The following is a 20621-nucleotide window of genomic DNA, read 5'->3' on the forward strand; positions in this document are numbered from 1 at the left end:
TCACAACTGCCATCCTGATGGCATTTCCTCCTTCCTCTCATCCAGTTCCCAGCACGGCCTCCCCTCCTGTTTCCAGCGCCTCCAATGACCCAGTGGGATCCTACTCCATCAATGGGATCCTGGGGATTCCTCGCTCCAACGGTGAGAAGAGGAAACGTGATGAAGGTAGGGAGGAGGGAAAAGGTGTGGCTTCCCCTTTGCATGCTTTGTCCTTGGACTGCAAGCTCCGGTTTCGGCCTGGCCTCGCAGCTGCTCTGCTGGGAGATCAATTTTAGTAGCAAACCCCAGGTCCCCCCACTGCCCTGCTGGCTCCTGGAGAGAGGGAGGGCGGCTGCCGGTGGGGCCATCAGCTTCACCATCTGCTCAGCAGCCCTGGGTGCCTCACCTGCCACGGGGGCTCACCCTATTGATCCCTGTGGGATGCCAGGAGGAGAAGCAAGAACCGTTCACCTTGGGAAGGCTTTGGAGTTGGGGGAACAGCTGGTCTCTGACCTGAGGATGAAAGGCCAACTTACCTTGTCCTTACCTGATCCCAATCTGTCCAGAGGTGAGGGAGTGATGTCACGTGCAGCCGACCCTGGTGTCCTTTCTCTGTAACACCTGTCCACTGCCCCCAGTTCAAACTCCACAGGGAGCTCTTCTTCTCTATGAGTAGAGATGCCACTGCAAATCTCCCAGCCCTCTCCCTCACCTCCGTGGAATGCCTGAAGGTGCATCCAGGCTGTTAGGCAAGGTGTCAAAGGGAACGAGAAAGGAAGAGGAAGAACAGAGAAGAAAAGAGTTAAGGGGGAGCGTAGTGGTGACGAGCCTGGGACAAAGTGTTTTTCAAATGTCGTGACATTAAGGGTCCCTTGGTGACCATCTGGTTCTCTTCTGATGCATGAAGCTAGGCCACCCGGACCAACTGAGACACCAGTGGCTCAGGCCGGCTTCCTTCCCCCATTTTCTCAAGGCCCCTGCTGGAGAAGGGGTAACCTCCTGGCCTTTGGAGAATATCGGATTTTAAAGGTATCTCCCAGAAAAGAGGCAGAAGCCTCAAACGATGAGCATAAAGGGGTGACCGTATATCCCATGAGCTTAGGACAGTCCCAGTTGACACCCGTTGTCTGCATCTTGGCCAGTTAGCATCTCAGCGTCTCCCTTTTCTCTCAAAAATGTCCTGTTTGGACAAGTTAAGTTATGTGGTCATCCCGCACGGGGACGAACCCTCGGTAGGGAAGCCTAGTGGACTGAGAAGCAGAGAAAAGGGACACCGTTGAGCTGGCCTGGGCCCACAGTCCGAGATCCCACGGCCTAGGCTGAGAGAAGAGAGCGCGAGAGGCCTGGCCCCCAGCGGAAGGGACAGCGTGGAGGGGAGGCCTAGGCCTGGCAAGACCATGATGACCTGGCGCTGGCCTCCTTCCAGAAGCCCTAATGGCCTCGTTTCACAGGGAAACAGCTTGTCTGGCTCTATTTCTCCTTCTTCCAAAATATCCAAACCCATTTGGCTGCCACAGCCTTTGCCACTCACTAAATTTCATTGTGGTTGTTTTGGCGGCAGCCCCTGATGGGCAGGGGGAGGCTATGGGAAAGGCCTGAGGTCCCAATTCTCCCTGGGGTTCCCCGTGCTCAGGCCCTGGTCAAGCTCCCTGTGACCCCGAGTGCTTTGGTAGAATCTGCCTCAAACCCTAAAGGTCTCTCCTTAACCATCAGCCCCTGTGTGTTTTAGGGGGTGACAGGCCCAGAGGCCCGTGGAAAGCCACAGATGCCCCTCCATACTCTCCCTTTTCAGTCTGAGGCTGTGACAAGGCCAGCCTTGTGGCCAACCATGCCCTCTGCTGCATGGGCTCCTGTGGACCGAGAAAGGCTGGGGGTGGGGAGGCACTGGCATGAGGCTGTGGCCACCAAGGCTGCACCTGGCTGGCCCGGAACAGGGCGATCTCCGGAGCCGCTGATCGCCTTCATTGTTTCTAATCAAATCAGTTCAGTGAACCTTTCCTGCACATCAGTTTCAAGAAAGGCTTGGTACTATAGGATCCCAAAGCAGAACAAGATATGATTCTTGTCCTTAAGGGACTTACATTCTAGTGGGGCAGGTTCAGCATGTGAGCCAGGGAGCAGATAGGCCCATCAGATACCGTGTTGTGATGGAGGTCTGGACAGCAGGCCACGGGAACTGGGCTGCGGAGGGAGTACACGGCCAGGAAGGGCTGCTCTTTGAGGAGGGGCCTGAGAAGGCCCTTTGGCCAGCAGCTGCAGGGCAGCTTCGGCTGGGATAGAAGGCGCAAAGAGATGTGGAGGGCAGTAAGGCTGAGGAGACAGGACATGTTGCAAGAAGCAGGGAAAGTCTCCAAAGCAAGAGATGATGGGGCCTCTAAGTTTCTTCCGAAACATTTACCTGCTAGACCTAGCCAGGTAGCAAGAAATATCAGAGGCATCACTCTTTTTTGGGAGGCAGTTGTCCTCCTCTTCCTTACTCCTCTTGACCAATGCCAGGCCAAAGGGAGCTGTGTTTTCCCTGGTGGAGCCCAGCCCTATGAAGGAGACCAGTTCTCCCTGACCTCCCCCTCCAATCCTGATCCATCAGCCCTGGGTGGGAAGGGAGAGGAGACCGCAAAGGTAGAGAGAGCTGTGGCAGCCCCTCCTCCCCTTTCCCCCACTCCGGATGCTTCTAAGCAGCCAGGCCCGGTTCACATTAGGGAGCAGCTCAGATGATTAAGAATAGGGGAGATAATTATGTGTCAAGATGATGTAGCCCAACTCTGCAGTCAGGCCAAGGTAGCAAAGCAGCTGGCAGGCCAGTCACAGAAGGCAGCCTCGGGCATGGGCTGCAGACACCCAGGAGTGTCCTTCAGCGATTGGGCCAGGACTGCAGCAAAAGAGAACTGACCTGGGACTGAGGGGTGTTGGGATGGGGCTGGGGATGCTTATTAACGGATTAGACCCCAGAGGGAGTGGAGGGGGGCATCTCCCTCCAAGAGGACCCTTGAAGACCCTGCCAGACTGGCTCTCCTTTGGCCTCAAGCATGTGGCATCTTCCTGGAATTGTCATACCCCGAGGGCAAGCTGTGAACCTCTTTGTCCGCCAGGAAGCTGCTCGAGCTTCTGCTCTGGGTACAGTTCGGCCTATTCGCCAGCTCTAACAATGTCACGGTGATGGACATTAGTGAGGACAATCGCTGCAGTGCACGCTGGCATTATTGGAGACAATCTCAGCAGTCGTTACTGGTGTCCCCAGTGATAATGCCCAGAACGTTATTGGCATTGGCACTCAAAATATGGACAGCATTATCAGTATCTGCAGCAATCATTTCCGTGGGGATATCAGGAAAGGGCTGATCAGCAGTGACTCTGGGGAGAAACTGGCAGTGACTGTGAGCCTGTTTGAGACCCCTTCCCATGCCTTGGCCTTTGAGAGTAAGGAACCCCTCCCTGACTTTCCTTTGAGAAATGTGCTGGTCAGGAAGCTTTGACCCTCATCGCAAAAGCCCAGAAGCTCCCAGAATGAGACAGGTAGACAGGCCAGAGGGATGAGGAAGTTATATTCTGAAGCACTCGGAAGACAGGCTGTCCATCAGTCTGAGAATGTAGGATGCCCATTCGTATCGTGCAAAAGTCTTCACTTCTTAGCTGTAATGATGGGTGGGCATAGTAGTGCTGGATTCCCTGGGCCCTTTGAAGGGATGCCAATTCCCTGAACACTGTGTGAGCTGGTTTATGTGGCTGGAGGAGAGAGATTCTTGTATTGCCCTATGTACAATCAGGCTGGAAATCAGAAGTCCTTCACCTTCACCCAAGTGCTTTAGATTGGGGCCCAAAACGTTACTGTTCATCAGTGGTGGTGTTGAAGCACAGAGCAGTTACGTAGCTTGTCCAAGAATTCAAATGAAGTCATATGGTGAGAGTCTGCTGACCTTTGTGAGGGAGGTGTGTTGGGATCATCCTTTGAGGTGTGGGATTGCAGGGGGCCGTGAATTTGCATTCCATTAATTAGGCGCACAATGGATTGTACTGTTGAGCGGTGCCAAGCTGGTGCAGTTGTGCGTTTGCCGGCAGGGCAGGTTGCATGGCTGCAAATGGCCGAGCCCTGTCACTGCCTTTAATAGCTCCCTTCTGCTTTGGATGAAGCCATAACTGTAAGAAGCAGTTTCTTTCCTTAGTTAGCTCCCCTCCTAGAGATCCCCAAGAGTGTTGCTCAGGTTAGACCTGGAGCAAATGAGAGGAGTAAGCTGTGGAAATCAACAGCACCTGCCTTCTCTAGGAGCCCGGCTGGAGGCAAGAGAAGGCTGCAGAGACTCCCACCAGGAAGGAAGGCACGAGGAGGAGTGAGCATGCCATCCCTGGAACCGGGCATCGATGGGCGGTGGGGCTCAGTAGGAACAAATGTGGGCTCTGGAGTGAGCACAGCAGAATCTGAATCCTGATGCCCCTACCTAGCTGGGCAAGTCACCTTCATTGGCTCAATCTTCTCCTCTGTAAAATGGAGCCCATAATGGCACTTCCTTCCTGGGTACTGTGGAGAGGATTTCATGAGATCATGAATTTAGTGTTGAGCTGACTTCATCTTGGAAGATGCATCCTTGTGTATCTGGGAAAGAAAGCCTAATTGGCAGGTTTATGTTTCATGGGGAAATGAAGTTGTGTCAGGAAGAAATTTATCTGGGCACAGGCTCCCTAACCTTGGTGCGGCTCCTTGGAACTAGAGCAGACGTTAGTGGATGCTGGGATTAGCTAACCTGGATGGGACCGGTGCAGTGGAGGAAAGGCGTCCTCATAGGGGGATTGGGAGGACCTTTGTCCATTTCTATCTGTTCATTTACTCTATGGTTACCCACGTGGGCCACTTCAGCCTCCACAGGCATTTTAGATGTGTATAAATAAATAGAAGATCCCCTTCTTTTTCTCATGCAGGCATCTTTTCCTCTATTTATCTGTGTACATTTCTGCTCCCACATGCAGCTTTATTTATTTACCTTGGAAAATGTATGTTTGCTTTATGAACCCAAATGTAATTTTTTTACACGGTTTGTGCAAGTGTGAGTATGCGTGTGTTCTACCACTCTGAGACCTTTGGGCGTAAGGGGATGGGGATGTCATGCGCTGGAAAGGTGCGCATTTACCTGGGTACTGGATGTGCTTGGAGACAGTGCCAGGTGTGACTGTGTGAGCAGGGAGAACTTGAAGCCAGGCCTGAGAGTGTTGAGCGCCTGTGGTCCTGGGCACAGGCATCACCCTACTTTCCGCTGATAAATGGAGGGGCTGTCCTGAGCCTGCCTCCAGGGGTGGCCTAGGGCTCAAGGCTAGGGAGACTGAGGCCCTGACAGCCAGGCTGTGTGAGAGTTGCAGCTCAGAACCCTTGTCACCCCTAGAAGAGGAGCCTGGTCTCCCAATGTTGGCGTCCTGCCCCCAATCTTCTGCCTGCCTGTCGTTCGGGATCTCTCAGTGTTTGTCTGTCTCTTATTTGCTCTAGTTGAGGTATACACTGATCCTGCCCACATTAGAGGAGGTGGAGGTTTGCATCTGGTCTGGACTTTAAGAGGTATGAGGGCCAGAGGGAACATGGTGTGGGGGTGAAGGGAAATTAGCTTTGGGGTGGCGGTTAGAGAACATTCAGCAAGTGGGTTCCTAAGGGCCAGAGAGTGGAAAAGGAGGAGCTGGCTCAGGCTTCCGCTGGGAAACCAGGAGGCTAATAGCATCTCAGGGCCTGGATTACTTCCGCCTTGGGCCACTGATGGGGTTTGGGGGCTGAGGCCCCGGTGGCCTGGAGGGTCAGGCACTCACTGGATGGGGGGCACTTTTTCCAGCCCTTGGAAAAACAAAGAGCAGATCGGGTAGTAAAACAAAAGCAAAGGAGACCTGGAAGCACCTGACAGCCCTAATTCATCACGGCCCAAGTTTTTTCCTGTGTTCCCATTATATTTGTTTGTAAAAGTGGAAATCAATTTTGAAGGTAATTTTCTGGAAAGAATGGAAGGGAGGTGGGAGGGCCGGATAAGGCAGAGATGGTAAAAGGAAAAATTTAGGCCAGGCACAGCCCAGGGGCAGCTCTTGGCAAGGTGAAAGAAAATTGCATATTCAATCTCCATCCATGAATCTCCCTCACTGCTGCCCGCCTCCTGCTTGAAAACAATGAAGGCTTTTTCCCAACGCTGGGCAGGGCCTCAGTATCAGCCTCACTTTAACTTCAGGGTCATTAATTCCCTGATTATTGAAGGAGAAGAGAGGGTTGCAGCATCGTCAATTCCAAAGGCACCCCGCCCCCCCCATGTGATTGGGCACCGGCTGGGGTGGGGTCGGGGGAACCCAGGACAAAGTGAGGTGCTGTTTGAGAAGGGGGTAGGGAGAGAGGAAATGGGGGAGCCACTGGACTGGGGGGAAGGAAGCCAGGAGGAGGGTGGAAGAAGGCAGTCATTACTGCATACCTCTGTTGTGTTGTTATTGCAAATTAAAAGTAGCATGTTCCACTCCACAGCTATCTTTGGGGAGGGAGGGGTACCGAGGGAGGTGGGGGATCTTATCATTGCTTCTTCAGCAGACCAGCCGTGGTGTCACCGTGTGAGGTGACATTTGAATTTACAATTCCGCTGAGAAAAGCCATTAATTCACAAATTAACATTTCTCCCTCTCCCTCTCTCTTTAACACTCTCTCCCTCTCTCACATGGATGTGCAAGCAATTGAAAAGACAAAGGAAATAGCCTTAAGGAAGAGACTTTACTGCTAGTCTGTCTGTGCTGAGATTGCTCCCCCTGCTTCCAGATAGATAAACCAATTACCTGAGCAGCTCTGCACCCTGGCCGCCCGCGATCGCCTCCTTTTGTAGGCTGCTTCCATGGCTGGATTACACTCGGTGTATCTCATTAATGTAAACTAGGTGCGCCCTGGTCACCAAGCTCTCTTCCCCGCTCTCCTTCTGGAGGGGCAGCGGGAGGAGGGCTGGGGTCAATAAAGGCAGGCAAGGAGGACCCCGAGGAAGACCAGAGGCTGCCACTGCCTGGCTTCCGAGGCCCTGGACACTCAGGTGCATCCTGCTGTGTTGGCTGAGGCTGATGGGAGAAGTCAGTGGGTGACTGCTGCTTGGTGGGCTTGCTCTGAACTGAGTGAGGGCTGGGTATGGCCCAGGGCAGAGGCAGGAGCCAGAGCCTGACTCTCGGTGGCCTTTTGGTCCAGATGCAGGGGGCTGGCAGAACCAGAGAGGGACCTGAGCGCTCCCTGCGTGGGAAGAGCTTGGGCAAGTTTTGCTGAATACGCACTATTTTAGTGGGATGGAATTCAGCCTGAGGGAGCTTGGAGAGAGGCTGAGGAGGGCCCAGAAGACATGGCGAGGTTGCACCATACTGGGTAAACAAAAATCCGGCACTTGGGCACAATTATGTCTGTTTACTACCTAACACACACACACACACACACACACACACACACACACACACACACACACACACACACACACACAGAGCCGTCCGATTCTTTTCCTAGAGAAGACTGGGGAGAAAAAGCGTGCTCCCAGGGTTCTAAAGTGAGCTTATATCCTGGTCAGGGAATTGCAGGGTCTCTCTCTCTCTGCTTTTGCTCTCCTCCCAGGCCCTGGTTCAGCACTGTAAGAAGGCATTTTTGTTGGCAGAGGGCAGCTGAACAGAGGAGTTTTGCTTTTGTTACCCAGGCTGGAGTGCAGTGGCGCGATCTTGGCTCACTGCAACCTCCGCCTCCCAGGTTCAAGCGATTCTCCTGTCTCAGCCTCCTGAGCAGCTGAGATTATAGGCACCTGCCACCATGCCTGGCTAATTTTGGTGTTTTTAGTGGAGACCAGGTTTCACCTGTGGGCCAGGCTGCTCTTGAACTCCGGAACTCAGGTGATCCTCCCACCTCAGCCTCCCAAAGTGCTGGGATTACAGGCAGGAACCACTGCACCAGACCTGAGTTCATGCTGCTCTAAGGAGAGGTGCTCTGTGGATTACTGGTGGGATTCTATGATTTCACGCACTGTACTACCTAGTACATCACAGACTCTGCCCTCCCTAGGAGATAGGCCCTATGAAAGTCCAGAAACCAAATATGTATGACGGTAACTGTCTGTCTAGACCAGTGCCTGAGTTTCACTGCATTGGCTCAACCTATGTTCATTTTCCAACTCATACCCGAAACCTGGTTAATGTACACTCAGTCCAAGAAAGAGCTGAGGTTCAAAGGTCAGCACTCACCAAAACATGGGGAAAAACCCTCCATATATGAACACACATTCATTGCTATGATTGTATCTTCCTGGTAACCAAGGAAATTAAACTGTTCATACCTGAGGAGGGAGTATTTCTATCTTAGTTGGATCACATATTTTAGCCAAACCCTCTGGGTAGAGTTGGCCATGAGCCTGCTGAATACCGACCATGTCATTAGCCAGAGGTAGGTGTAGGTTCTGTCGGTGTTTTAGTAGGAGCTTAATCTTGGGCCCTGTGCATGAGTGACTTGTATTTTTTTGAGGGGAAGTACAGGGGTTTAGCCCTGGCCGTGTGGACAGACCTAGGCGCATGCATCTGCACATAGGCCCTTGCTTTATATCAGAGACAGCAGCCAAACCACGGACTACCTTTGCTTCCCAACTAGTTAATGCTGTTGTGGATGAAGAGTTTCATCTGGTTGTTTGGGGAAGTCGTTTGAGATTTAGCGCAAAAGAGTATATATTTTTTTCATAAAGTGCCAGAAATTCAGAGTAGAGAGGTCAATTCCACTCGCCTAGGAGAGCATGGACAGCATTGCCCTAGCGAGGGCTGTATGTGTCCATCCACCACTGGAAATTGGGGTGGGTGTGGGGTGGGTACCGCTATCTCAGCAGAGGCTGTCAGGTACTCCTGCCCAGCTCCGCGTTTGCACCCTCGTGGATGAGCACCCATCTTGTCAGATTACATCTTCGACCTCCTAGTCTTTCAGGTAGGCACTGTTCTCCTCCCCCCACTGGCAAGGGTGCCAGATGGGAAGTCCGCTGCCTCCGCTCTGCCCTTCTTCCCCAAGCGCAGGCTATAGAAGCAGGAAGGAGGAGATGGGCGCCGAGGCTGCCCCTGTGCCCTGCTGCTCCTGACTTCTCCTCCCGGGGCACCTCCTCCTCTGCAGACAAGCGGGCAGCTGAGAAGGGCAGGCAGCCGACATGGGGACCCACTAGAAAAAGGGTTTGGAGAGAAGGTAGGCTGGGGAGACCCTAGACCCCTGCCTGCCAGCCGAATGGCCCTGGCAGCCTCCTTGACCACTGCTGCCCACCCTGGAGCCCAGGAAAGGACCCTTCCTGCCCTGCCTTCCTCAGGGCCATGGTGGCCTTAGGGCTCTCTGGGACCCTCTCCATTCTGCTTATGGGGGCGGAAAGGCACAGAGGGCTGGGGGGGGCTGGGCCTGGCTCAGGGGCTGTGAGACAGATCACGAGCCTCAGAGCCGAGTTGCAGCAGAGCCAGTAATTCAAACCATCCTGACCCTTCGGTGAACCCGAACCTGCTGACCTTGACAGCACTAGACAAGAGAGGCCTCACAAACCTCAACCTGCGCGGAGGCCGGGCCTGCCCTCCCTTCCGTTCTGGAGCCCTGTGGCCCGTCCTCCAGGTGGCTCCTAATTTGGCTGCCCCCATGAAATGTCAGCATCCCCTCCCTCCCTGAGGCTCTGCCTGCGGCTTCAAAGCACCCTTTGTGCTCCCCTGTACTGGAGACAAATGTGTGGGCATCTCCTGGGGACCTTTCCAGGACTGGGGCTGGGGCTTCCTCTCGCAGGCAGAGCTTTTCCACCTTGCTGTTCTCCTTCTGCCCCAGGCTTCACCTTTTTCAGGAGGACTGGGGGGAGTGTATGTGTGTGCGTGTGTGTAAGGTCGGGGTACACACAGGGGCAGGGGTAGAATGTGATCCAGACCGCAGACAAGGGGAGGGAAGAGAAGCCAGAGGAAAGCAGCTCCAGGAACCTGCATTCAAGTAAATGCAGTTTATGAAGTTTATGCTTTCCTCCTAGGGAGAGCTGGATCCCATCCAACAGCCTCCCAGAGCCTGCCAACCGGCTCCTGAAGCAGAAAGTGCGAGCAGGAAAGTGAGCAAGCCAGTGACAGGCAGAGATGCACGAACACGCTCACACACACGCTGTGGCTCACACAGACACACACATGCTGTGGCTCACACACTCACGCACATGCTGTGGCTCACACACACACACGCTGTGGCTCACACACTCACACACATGCTGTGGCTCACACACACACACGCTGTGGCTCACACAGACACACACACGCTGTGGCTCACACACTCACACACATGCTGTGGCTCACACACACACACACGCTGTGGCTCACACACTCACACACACGCTGTGGCTCACACAGACACACACACGCTGTGGCTCACACAGACTTCCCTCGGCCCTGGCAGCCTGGGCAGCTGGGATGGAGGCAGTGGTTTGCTGGGAGTGACTCCAGGAGCTGCTCTTTTCCCTCCTTTCTTTCCCCCTCACCTGCCATCTCCATCTCTCTAGGCAGAGTGCCTAGCATGGGCAGTTGGGCAGTGTGGGCACCTGGGTGGGTTGGCGGTGTCAGGAGCCAAGGGCACTGTGGGCCACCTGGGGCAGAAAGCTTGTGGGAGCCGCCCGGGCAAGGGACAGTGTGGGTGGCCTTGGGCAGTGGGTATGTGGTCTAGGCAGCAAAAGGGACCAGAATGCCACACCAAGGAACCTCTAGTGATTTGCTTTTTCTTCTAATGCTGGGGACCCATTTTTCTCTGGCATTTTGGTCCGAACCACGTGGGTGCCTTACAGCTACTATAGTTGGCTATTGGAGTCTTTTAAGGAGAAATAGAGACCATATTGTTTTCCTCCTAATTCAAAGGAAATAAGTGGTTGACAAAGTTAAAGTTTGAAAGCTCACAGAGGGACTTAAAAGCAAGTTGGAGTATTGGAGTATCTGTTCTTCCGGACACTTCCTCACATGCACGGGCCCGTGGGTTCATGCGTGTGTGCACTGATAATGTGACCGAGGGCCAGGAGCTTGACTTGAGATGGAAGGAGAGTGTGGGGGACAAAGTGCCTTGAGAGGAAGTCTGAAGCACGGGCCTTTGCTCTGGCCTGTGGGCTTGGTACCATCACGTTGCTTGCCCCTGTGGCTTCTGCACCATACCTCCGCTGCGGACAGGCAGTGAGAAGTCTGTCTCCCTTCTCTTTCTGGGAACTTCGTGTCTCCATCAAGTTCTGCCAGGAACGGAGACAGAGGAGGAAGACAGAGGTAGAGCCATCCAAAAGCCGAGAACGGGGAGAAGAGGGTGGAAGGAAAGCGCAGGATGATCAGAAATTGCCGACTGTAGAGGACGCCTTGGGAAGCCAGGAGGTGCTAGGCAGAGAGGCGGAAACTGGCCATGGACGGCGTTGGCCCTTTCCCCCCTCTGCTCTCTCCCTTCCCCTCCCTCCCCTCTTCCCTCCACACATCTTTATTGGTGCTGGTAATAGCGTTGATTTGCATGTCAGGCAAAGCCTTGCTACACACACAAAAAGAAAACCCCGGCCGTGGCGGTGTGGCAGTGTCAGCTCTCGCTGTTGTTCGACAGTGTAAAATTAAATTAATAAAGCCCCCAACACAGGAAAACATAACAGGAAATTAATGGCCTTTACTGTCGCTCTGATGCAGTCATTTGCAACCCTGCTTTCCGCACCAAAGACTTCATAAATGCAAGCAGTTTCTCTAAACAAGCATACTTAGGGCGGCCTGGTATGTAATTTTTCGCCTTGCTTGTGTCCTTTGAGCTAACAAAGCCCCCTTTCCTCTTGGCTCCAGAGATTTCTAACGGGTTCTGGCCCCTGCTGGAGCCACATGGGGACAGCACCAGGCAGAAGGCTCCACCCCCTCCCTGAGAGCCCAGAGAGGGCTGAGGAAAGGTTAGGGTCCCAGGAGCTGGATGCTCTGTGAGCCCTCCTTTCACACCAGCCTCTGCAGCAGGCCAGGACTGCACACCCAGCAATCCCAGGCGGGAAAGTTCGTCGCCTCGGGGAATTCCCCTAAACCCACTCGAGGCTAACCCCTCTCCTTCCTCCCCGGGATCTGTCTTCCCTCTCCCATGCCCCGTGTGTTCCCTTCCTGAGGCCTCTGGCCTTCAGCTCCCTCCTCCTGGTCGGTACCCTCTCTCCCCCATTCCACTTCTGCATCCATGGGTCGCACGCATCCAGGCTGACTGTGACTTGGCAGTGGGTGCCATGCTCTTCTCTGCAGGTAACCAGGGGGCTCGTTTTCACAGGAGCTAAGTGACTCAAAGCGAGGAAAGTCAATGTGCTGGTCCAGTTCCCTGGGGTTCTAGGTTTCCTCCATATCTCCCTCTTCTCTACAGTTTGGTTGCGAAATGCCAGGGCCCTAAGGGGCCCCTCGGACCATCCCTCTGTCCTCGGGCAGTTTTCAGAGAGCTAAAAGTCCTTGACTGCTTTGGTGTGTACATAGGTGCAACATTGAGGAAACTGACATCTTCCTCTCTGGGGATCTTTGTATCAGGGTGGGCCCAGGCACCCACTGTGTTGGGAGCTGTGAAAGGAGCAGAGAACCGGGATGTGGCTCTCAGGAGCTTGCAGTCTACTGGGGAAGGCGAGGCTATGACACTCGGACAGTTGGCTGTTGGTTAAATGCCCAGCCATGTGGCTATGTGTTCTACAGGAATCTGGGGAAGTGGGCTAGAAGGGCGAGCAGGAAATGGGGCGTGAGCCTGGGAGTGGCTGGGATTGAGAGAAGCCTTGGCTGGGCTGAATGGTGATAAGGCAGAGTGTCAGATTCTTCAGAGTCATCCTGTCTTATCTGCCACTCACCGTAGAACTCTCTCCTCCAGCAGTTCTGCCTGAAGGGCCACAGCCCTGCCTGGACATAGGTCAGAGATGGACAGTGGCCATGGTCTGTTTACAGCACTGCTTTATACTGAGTCAGCCATGTGGGTTGAGGGAAAGGGACGGGACATGGGATCCAAATGTCCAGGTGTGGGTCCAGCTCCACCCGCTACTTGCTCTGGGACCTTTGGCTCATTACATCATATCTCTGAATCTCAGTTTCCTCACCTTTAAAATAGAAGTAAAGGCATTTGCCACATCGAATGGTGGTAGTGGTAAAGCTCTCCATTCGACACCCGCCCTTCCCTTCCCTTCCCTTTCTCCCTTTCATCACTTCACCTTATTTACTGAGCCCTTGGCAAACACTGGGCTGGGTCCTGGGTGGATTTCAGATTCTCATGTGATATGGTGCATGAGAGGGAGTTCCCTCACCATCCTGGTTACCCATCTCTGAATTCGTTATTGAAGGCTAAAGTTCCTCCTAAATAAACGCTGAACTCCAGAGACAGTCTAGCCAATGCCAAGCACAGCAAAGCTATTGCCACTCTCCCATCTGGAGATTCGACATTCATAATGTAGCCTAAGATTACATTCGATTTTTTAGCAGCCGTGTCAGACTCAAGCTCATATGGAGTCCGTGGTCAACTAAAACCTCGAGATCTTTTTCACATCAATTGCTATCGTGCCAGGTCTACCCCATTCTGCACCTGTGTAATTGATTTTTTTAACCTAAACATAGGGCATTCCATTTATCCCTGCTGAATTTCATCTTGTTGGTTTGGCTTCTTAATTCTACCCGATTAAGGTCATAAGGATGTCTTCTATATCATCATCCAACTGTTTTTTTTTTTTGTTTTTTGGGTTTTTTTTCAAAAGAGTTATTTTCCTTGAAAACACAGGAAAGCCACATGGCCCACCAATGGAGACCTTCTTCTAGCTGCTCTAAGTGAATGAATGCTTTAGGAGCTACTGAGCCCAACAGCCATCAATCATTTTCCTTTTCTTCATCTTGTGCATAATGCTAGGAAGGAGATTCTTTGTCAAATGATAACATTCACTACATCCACAGAATTTCCTTAATAAATCAATTTTTAAAATCCAGTCTACATTATGAGCAAATTGAGTGCCTGCTATGTACAACACATGGCAGGACTGATTTACAAACATAAATAGGACACAGTCCTTGACCTCAAGAAACTTACAATCTGATAGGGAGGTAGACGTATACATCATTATACAAGCAGAATGTGATGAATGCTGTGATCAAGGCATGAAGTCATATGATGAACGAAAAAAACAAAGGAGCAATTGCTTCCAGTCAGGGCAACTAGGGAAGTGTTTACGAGGCAGGTATTTAATCTAAGTGTTGATATCGGGTCAATATGCCACAACTTATTTTTGTGAGTGCGTGTAAGCTCTAGAGCATCACCACTGTTTTTTCTTTTTTCTTTTCTATTATTATTATTATTTTATTTTTTTCTGAGATGGAGTCTCGCTCTGTTGTTCAGGCTGGAGTGCAGTGGTGCAATCTCCGCTCACTGCAACCTCCACCTCCTGGGTTCAGGCAATTCTCCTGCCTCAGCCTCCTGAGTAGCTGGGATTACAGGCACGTGCCACCACATCCAGCTAATTTTTGTATTTTTAGTAGAGATGGGGTTTCACAATGTTGGTCAGGCTGGTCTCAAACACCTGACCTCTTGGTCTGCCTGCTTTGGCCTCCCAAAGTGCTGGGATTACAGGTGTGAGCCACCACACCCAGCCCCATCATTTTCTTTTCTATTGCTCATAAAGTAACTATATCCTAATTTCTTTTAAAAGATTTCCAGAGCCTGATCATGAATTTGTGATTCTGAGTGTCATTTGCGTGTGTACCTCTCCCCGCTTTTCTGACAGGCAGGATGGCATTGGGCTTGTCACTGCCTCACCCTTTCTTTGTGACATCTCAGGATTATCAACAGCAGTTTTAGGGTCCTATCTGGACCTGGGAAAGTTCACTGGAATGGCCAGAGGCTACCTGCCTTGCCCCCTCCCTGACCAGGGCACCAGTGTTCCTACTGTAGGGCTCATTTTGAAGATTCTTTCCTTTGGTGAAGACAAAGGCAAGCTGAGTGTTGGGAAGATCTGCCTTCTCTCTCCATATTATATCCTCTTCCCAAGGACTGAGCCAAAACCTGCCTTTCTTTTCTTTCTTTCTCCAAACACGGTGACCAAGGCCTTTTTTGTTGTCTCAGCTTGTTCCGAGCTTTTGTCTTCCTGACAGGCTTGCGCTCCTCTCAAATCCATCCTTGGCTATGGGCCTCCCCCCTCATCTGTTGTGTGTCCTGTATAGGAGGGGAAAAAAAATGATTTTTATGCTCATAAGTGCAATACATGATCATTGGGAAATACTTGGAAGAGATAGTAAATTTTTTTTTTGAAAATCACTCACAATGTCATCGCCAGGAGATAACCACTGTTGAATCTGGTATATTTTCATAGTCTCTTTCTTTTTTTGTGTATATATAATTTTTTAATCAAAAATTGAATGATACCCTATAAGCAGCTTCGTGTCTTGCTGTTTTCACCTAACATTACATAGGACCATTTTCACATATCATTAAATATTCTTTGAAAACACGATTTTTTTAATGGCTGCATAATCTTCCGCTGTTCGATGTACATGTCCTTTTAAAAGCTGGGCTCATCATATTTTAAAGCTTATCTGTGTGCAACAGTGATTTTCCTTAAATGTCCTTCTCTTTTTACCCCTCCCCCACTCCCACTCCCTTTATGCTGTCAGGTTGATTATTTGAGCTTATAGAAGCAGAATTTCATTTTTAGAGCACCCCGTCCTCGTGGAATTATGGTCTCATTTAGAACCTCTTGCCATAGAATCCCAGGCCATGTCTTTCCCCCAGCATGGGGCATTTTGCTCTCTTCAATTCAGATTCTGCCCAGCGCCCCCTTCCCGAGCTACTGTCAACTCTAGACATGCTTGCTTTCTCCCTGGATCCGCAGCATTTCTCTGGCATCAATTTTTCTTTCTTGGTCAGAATTAAGTGGCCTGCACTGGTGGAAAGGGCTCTGAGCTAGGAACCTCGGTTCCCATTCTTATGACGACTAGCTATGTGACATGGGAAAATTACCTAACTTCTCTGAGCCTGGCTTTGGTTTTTGTCTTACTTTTAAATATGGAAGAGGGAATCCAATTAAATTCTCTTCATGATATTTTCCAGCTGTAGAACGTGACATGGAATTCAGAGTAGCAGTTTCCTCTATTGCTTCTTTTTCCTTCTAAAAGGTAAAATGTTGAGCATAGCAAGTTAAGAATTGATTGGTCTTTGCTTTTGGAATTCTTGTCAACAAATCGGCCAACATTTAGGATCACCTCTAAATGAGGTTTACAAAGATGAAAACTATGGGGCCCCTGCCTTCAAAATTCACAGTTCAGAGGCGAAAACAAACATTAAAAAATAACTATGATATGTAGTGATTCTAAATTTGGCTCTGCTGCCTATTGGCTATCATAAAGTTGTTCTGGGTAAATTACCTAATCTCTGCCTCCTTCAGTTTCTCCAAGTTAGGAGCTTAGCTGCCAGAGGCATGTTGCAGGGGTTGAGTTCCAGCTCATCCGTAAGGTGTGTAACCTTGGGAAAGTTCCTTAATCTCTGCACTTTCATTTCCCCATCTACAAGATGGGGACAATAATGGCGACTTCCTACTTAAGTCCTTGTGAAAATTAAGTGCGTTAAAATATGTAACATTGTCAGAGGAGTGCCTGATATATACAAAGCACTTAATAAACGTTAATTGCTGTTATTGTAAGGATTAAATCAGTGCATGCACATTAAGCATAGTGTCTGGTATCCAAATAGAAACTGATATGTTTTAGTTATTGTTAGTACTGTTTCTGCAATAGAGGTTTGGATAGATGGCTGTTGGAATGCAGAGAAAGGAGAAATTAATGGTGAGGGAGGAGCTAACAGCCCTCTTGTATATGTCTGAGGAAATAATCCAGAAAAGCTCAGGAGATTTATAGCAAGTGGCCAACAAAACTAGGATTTCAACCCAAGAGATGTTACTTCTGGTCCAGCATTGTGTTAGGGTCACTAGTACAGTTAGTGTCCCTAGAGGCTGGTGGGTGTGAATGGGCACAGCAAGCCTGAGGTCAGGCAGGCAGGCAGGCAGCCACCCCAGCCTCTCCCCGTTCATGAACTCCCTGAGTGTTTAGAAGCTGGGCTTGGTCAAGTATAGCAGGTGGTTTTCCAGGCTAGAAAGCCGGGCAGAACCTGGTCTTACCCCTTACCAAGGTTTGGGCCAGATTTCTAAAGGCTTCTTCATACCCACTTTTTTTTTTTTTTTTTTTTTTTTTTTTTTTTAGGCAGTGTCTCGCTCTGTCTCCCAGGCTGGAGTGCAGTGGCATGATCTTGGTTCACTGCAGCTTCCACCCCCGACACCCTGGGTTCAAGCGATCCTCCCACCTCAGCCTCCTGAGTAGCTGGGACCACAGGCATGTGCCACTATGCCCAGCTAATTTTTGCATTTTTAGTAGCGATGGGATTTCACCAAGTTGGCCAGGTCTCGAACTCCTGAGTGCAAGCGATCTACACGCCTTGGCCTCCCAAAGTGCTGGGATTACAGCCATGAGCCACTGCACCCAGCCCACTTTATGCCCACCTCTTGAGCTTGGCTTGAGAACTGTGGCCAGGCCAGACTTACTGATGTCCATTTTAAATATGGGAGGCAATAGGGAGCATCATCCATCTCCCTGGACAAGCTGTGTCAGCTCAGCCCTCTGGAGCCCTTTCCCTCCCCTCTCCTTTTTCCTATCTATTCCTCCCTCACTTCCCATCCCACTTCCCCCTCATCCTCTCTTCCTCCCCGCAGCTCCTATCTCCTTACCTCTCTCTTCATTCTGGAACACTCCTTCCTTTCCTATCCTCCTCCACTCTCCCTTGTGACCCCCACCCCCCAACCCATCAATCCTCCCTCCTCTCTCAGTCTGGACAGCACCTGACCTCTGGGGAGCCACCCCATTCCTCAGCTCCCAAACCTCACTCCCTATTCCCAGTTGGACCTCCACCTCCCTGGTCCTGCTGTGCCGCCGTGGGGGTGGGGCTGGGGCTGCCCAGGCGGCCTGCCCTGAATGACAAGCGGGGATATTGATCGCGTTCTGAACTCAGCCCAGCCGATAGAAGGTAATTAATGACTCCATTTACCTCACTACCAAGGAGAACAATTGAGTTTGAAACTGCAACAACTGGCAGCTAGGGAGACTGGGGGACAGCCTGGGGGTGAACCCCTCAGAGGCAGGAGTAATGTGTGGAGTAGCTAGGCAGAGAGACCACTGTCTGGGCAGAAGCTACCATCAGAACGGGCAGAGCCCCCATCCCCAGCAGAGCTGGCCCCTGAGCCCCACTGCTCCTCCAGCCCTGGAGGTCTGAGGCCCATCACCCACTGTTCCCTTTGTCTCCACACTTTTCTCTTTTCTTCCCATATCACCTCTTTTTTTTGAGATGGAGTTTCGCTCTTGTTGCCCAGGCTGGAGTACAATGGTGTGATCTTGACTCACAGCAACCTCCGCCTCCCGGGTTCAAGCGATTCTCCTGCCTCAGCCTCCCAAGTAACTGGGATTGCAGGCATGTGCCACCATACCTTGCTAATTTTGTATTTTTAGTAGAGATGAGGTTTCTCCGTGTTGGTCAGACTGGTCTTGAACTCCCGACCTCAGGTGATCTGCCCACCTCGGCCTCACAAAGTGCTGGGATTACAGGGGTGAGCCACTGCACCCAGCCCCCATATCACTTTTTGAGGTCATTTTCTGCCTGCGGATGAAGACTCACTTTCCCCAAGACTGCTGTGCAATCTTGCACGTATCTTGAACTCTCCCTGAGCTTGTTTCCTCATTTGTAAAACTGCACTAATAGTATCACTTTTGCAAGTGTTCTGTGAAGACTGTGGATAATGTGTATAAAATACTTTGAGCCTTCCCAGAATATAGTAAGTGCTCAGTAAATGATGATGGTTCCTTGATAGAGAAGGCAAACGTGACAGAGTGGAGAGGGCTCTGGAGTCTGACATCCCTGAGTTCACAGCCAGGCTCTGCTGCTTCCTAAGCTGTGCAGTGTTGACAAATAATTTTGCCTCTCTGAGACTATGTCCTTCTCTGGAAAATGAGAGTAATAGTAAGTACCTCATAAAGTTCGAAGAGGTGGATAAGTGTAGTGAAAGCCCTAATATTATCACTTTCTCCCCAGACAGATATTTGTACTTGAGCTTAGAAAACTGAGTTAGTGTAATTATTTGCTATACTTAAATTCTTCTCAAATACCTCATCTTGCTTCCTGGGATTTGATGGGCAACCCCATTCATACATTCTGATTTTGTAGACTTTGATGAGCTTTGGTGCTTTCTGACCAAGAAAATGACATCATTTCATTTTCATTTTCTTTATTTTTCTTTCTTTCTTTCTTTTTTTTAGGCAGGGTCTCATTCTGTTGTCCAGGTTGAGTGCAGTGGCACTCTCTTGGCTCACTGCAGCCTTAAGCTCCCAGGCTTAAGCAATACTCCTGCCTCAGCCTCCCAAGTAGCTGAAACCATAGGTGCACACAACCATGCCCAGCGAATTTTGTATTTTTGTAGAGATGGGGTCTCACTATGTTGCCCAGGCTGGTCTCAAACTCCTGGACACAAGCAATCCTCCAGCCTCAGCCTCCCAAAGTGTGTGGATTACAGGCAGGAGCCACCATGCCTGGCCCATTATTTCACTTTATCTATTACTACCCCTCCACACACAGTCTCTTGTCCCTTGCAGTGAACCTTCTGGCCCTAACCCTGTCCCCAAGACAGTGTTCAGGGAATGTCTCCCCCTTCAAGCTGCTGAGACCCCACTGGACAACTCCATTCATAACTGGCCCTGGCGTGGGGTGAGAGGTGTGAGATAGGGCCCCTACTCCAGGGCCCCCCAGGAATAGATGGAGAGTGAGCAGCAGGGCTGAATGAATGAGGAGGTGAGATGTTTTGGTTGAGAAATAAAGACATTTTTAATAGTGATTCTACAAGTAGCACACACTCATTGCACAAGGCCTAGAGCAGGCGTCCCCAGACGTTTTACACAGGGGGCCAGTTCACTGTCCCTCAGACCGTTGGAGGGCTGCCACATACTGTGCTCCTCTCACTGACCACCAATGAAAGAGGTGCCCCTACCTGAAGTGCGGCGGGGGGCCGGATAAATGGCCTCAGGGGGCCGCATGCAGCCCGCAGGCCGTAGTTTGGGGACGTCTGGCCTAGAAGATATGGAAAACCTTAGATGAAAAGAAAATAAAAATTGCGTGTGATCAGGAAATAACCACTGTCACCATGCCGGCAGCTCTCCCTCCAGTCAAGTTGATCATTCATTTTGTAATTCTTTTTGTTTGCCTGAAGACCAGGGTCCTGCTGCCATTAGCCTTATACTCTGGGCTCTCTGGCTGGCCAGACAGCCGCTCTGTCCATCCGTTCAGTCCACAGCTGTCAGGGCACCTGCCCTGTGCCAAGCTCCTCAGCAAACGTCCCCTTGAGCCAGTCACTTGTCCCCACTTCACCTGCACCTCATTTGCTCTGAGCCTCAGTTTCCTCCCCAATAAAAAGGGATTAGAATTCCTACCTACCTTGGAGAGTGGTTGGGAAGCCCATATAACCTAAGGTCTTTGAAGATCTTTTGTTAAATGCTAAGCTAATATGAAGCAGTCGGAGGAGAAGACAATATGAGAATTGTCATCCTTGAAAGAATAATCTATGTCAAAGTTTTGACTCAGCAGTTTATTTAATTGAATTCATTTATTTACATACTATCCATGTTTCAAAAAGGACATGTTTCAA

The 20621-nt window shown here is 50.8% G+C and overlaps 1 protein-coding gene across 6 annotated transcripts in view; it reads left to right on the forward strand.

Moving 5' to 3' along the window:
- The window catches only part of PAX2 (paired box 2), a 94200-nt gene that overhangs the window by 45772 nt on the left and 27807 nt on the right, over window positions 1-20621 (forward strand). For 3 of the 6 annotated variants that reach the window (XM_039465013.2, XM_039465011.2, XM_003922294.4), the window contains exons 6-7: window positions 46-165; window positions 5450-5518. In XM_039465013.2, coding sequence (XP_039320947.1) covers window positions 46-165; window positions 5450-5518 — 189 coding nt within the window. The remainder of the gene's footprint in view (window positions 1-45; window positions 166-5449; window positions 5519-20621) is intronic. The other 3 variants (XM_039465012.2, XM_074382756.1, XM_010333172.3) reach the window with 1 other exon arrangement.

This window comes from Saimiri boliviensis, chromosome 12 (assembly GCF_048565385.1).
Source record: "Saimiri boliviensis isolate mSaiBol1 chromosome 12, mSaiBol1.pri, whole genome shotgun sequence".
Taxonomy (NCBI): Eukaryota; Metazoa; Chordata; class Mammalia; order Primates; family Cebidae; genus Saimiri; species Saimiri boliviensis.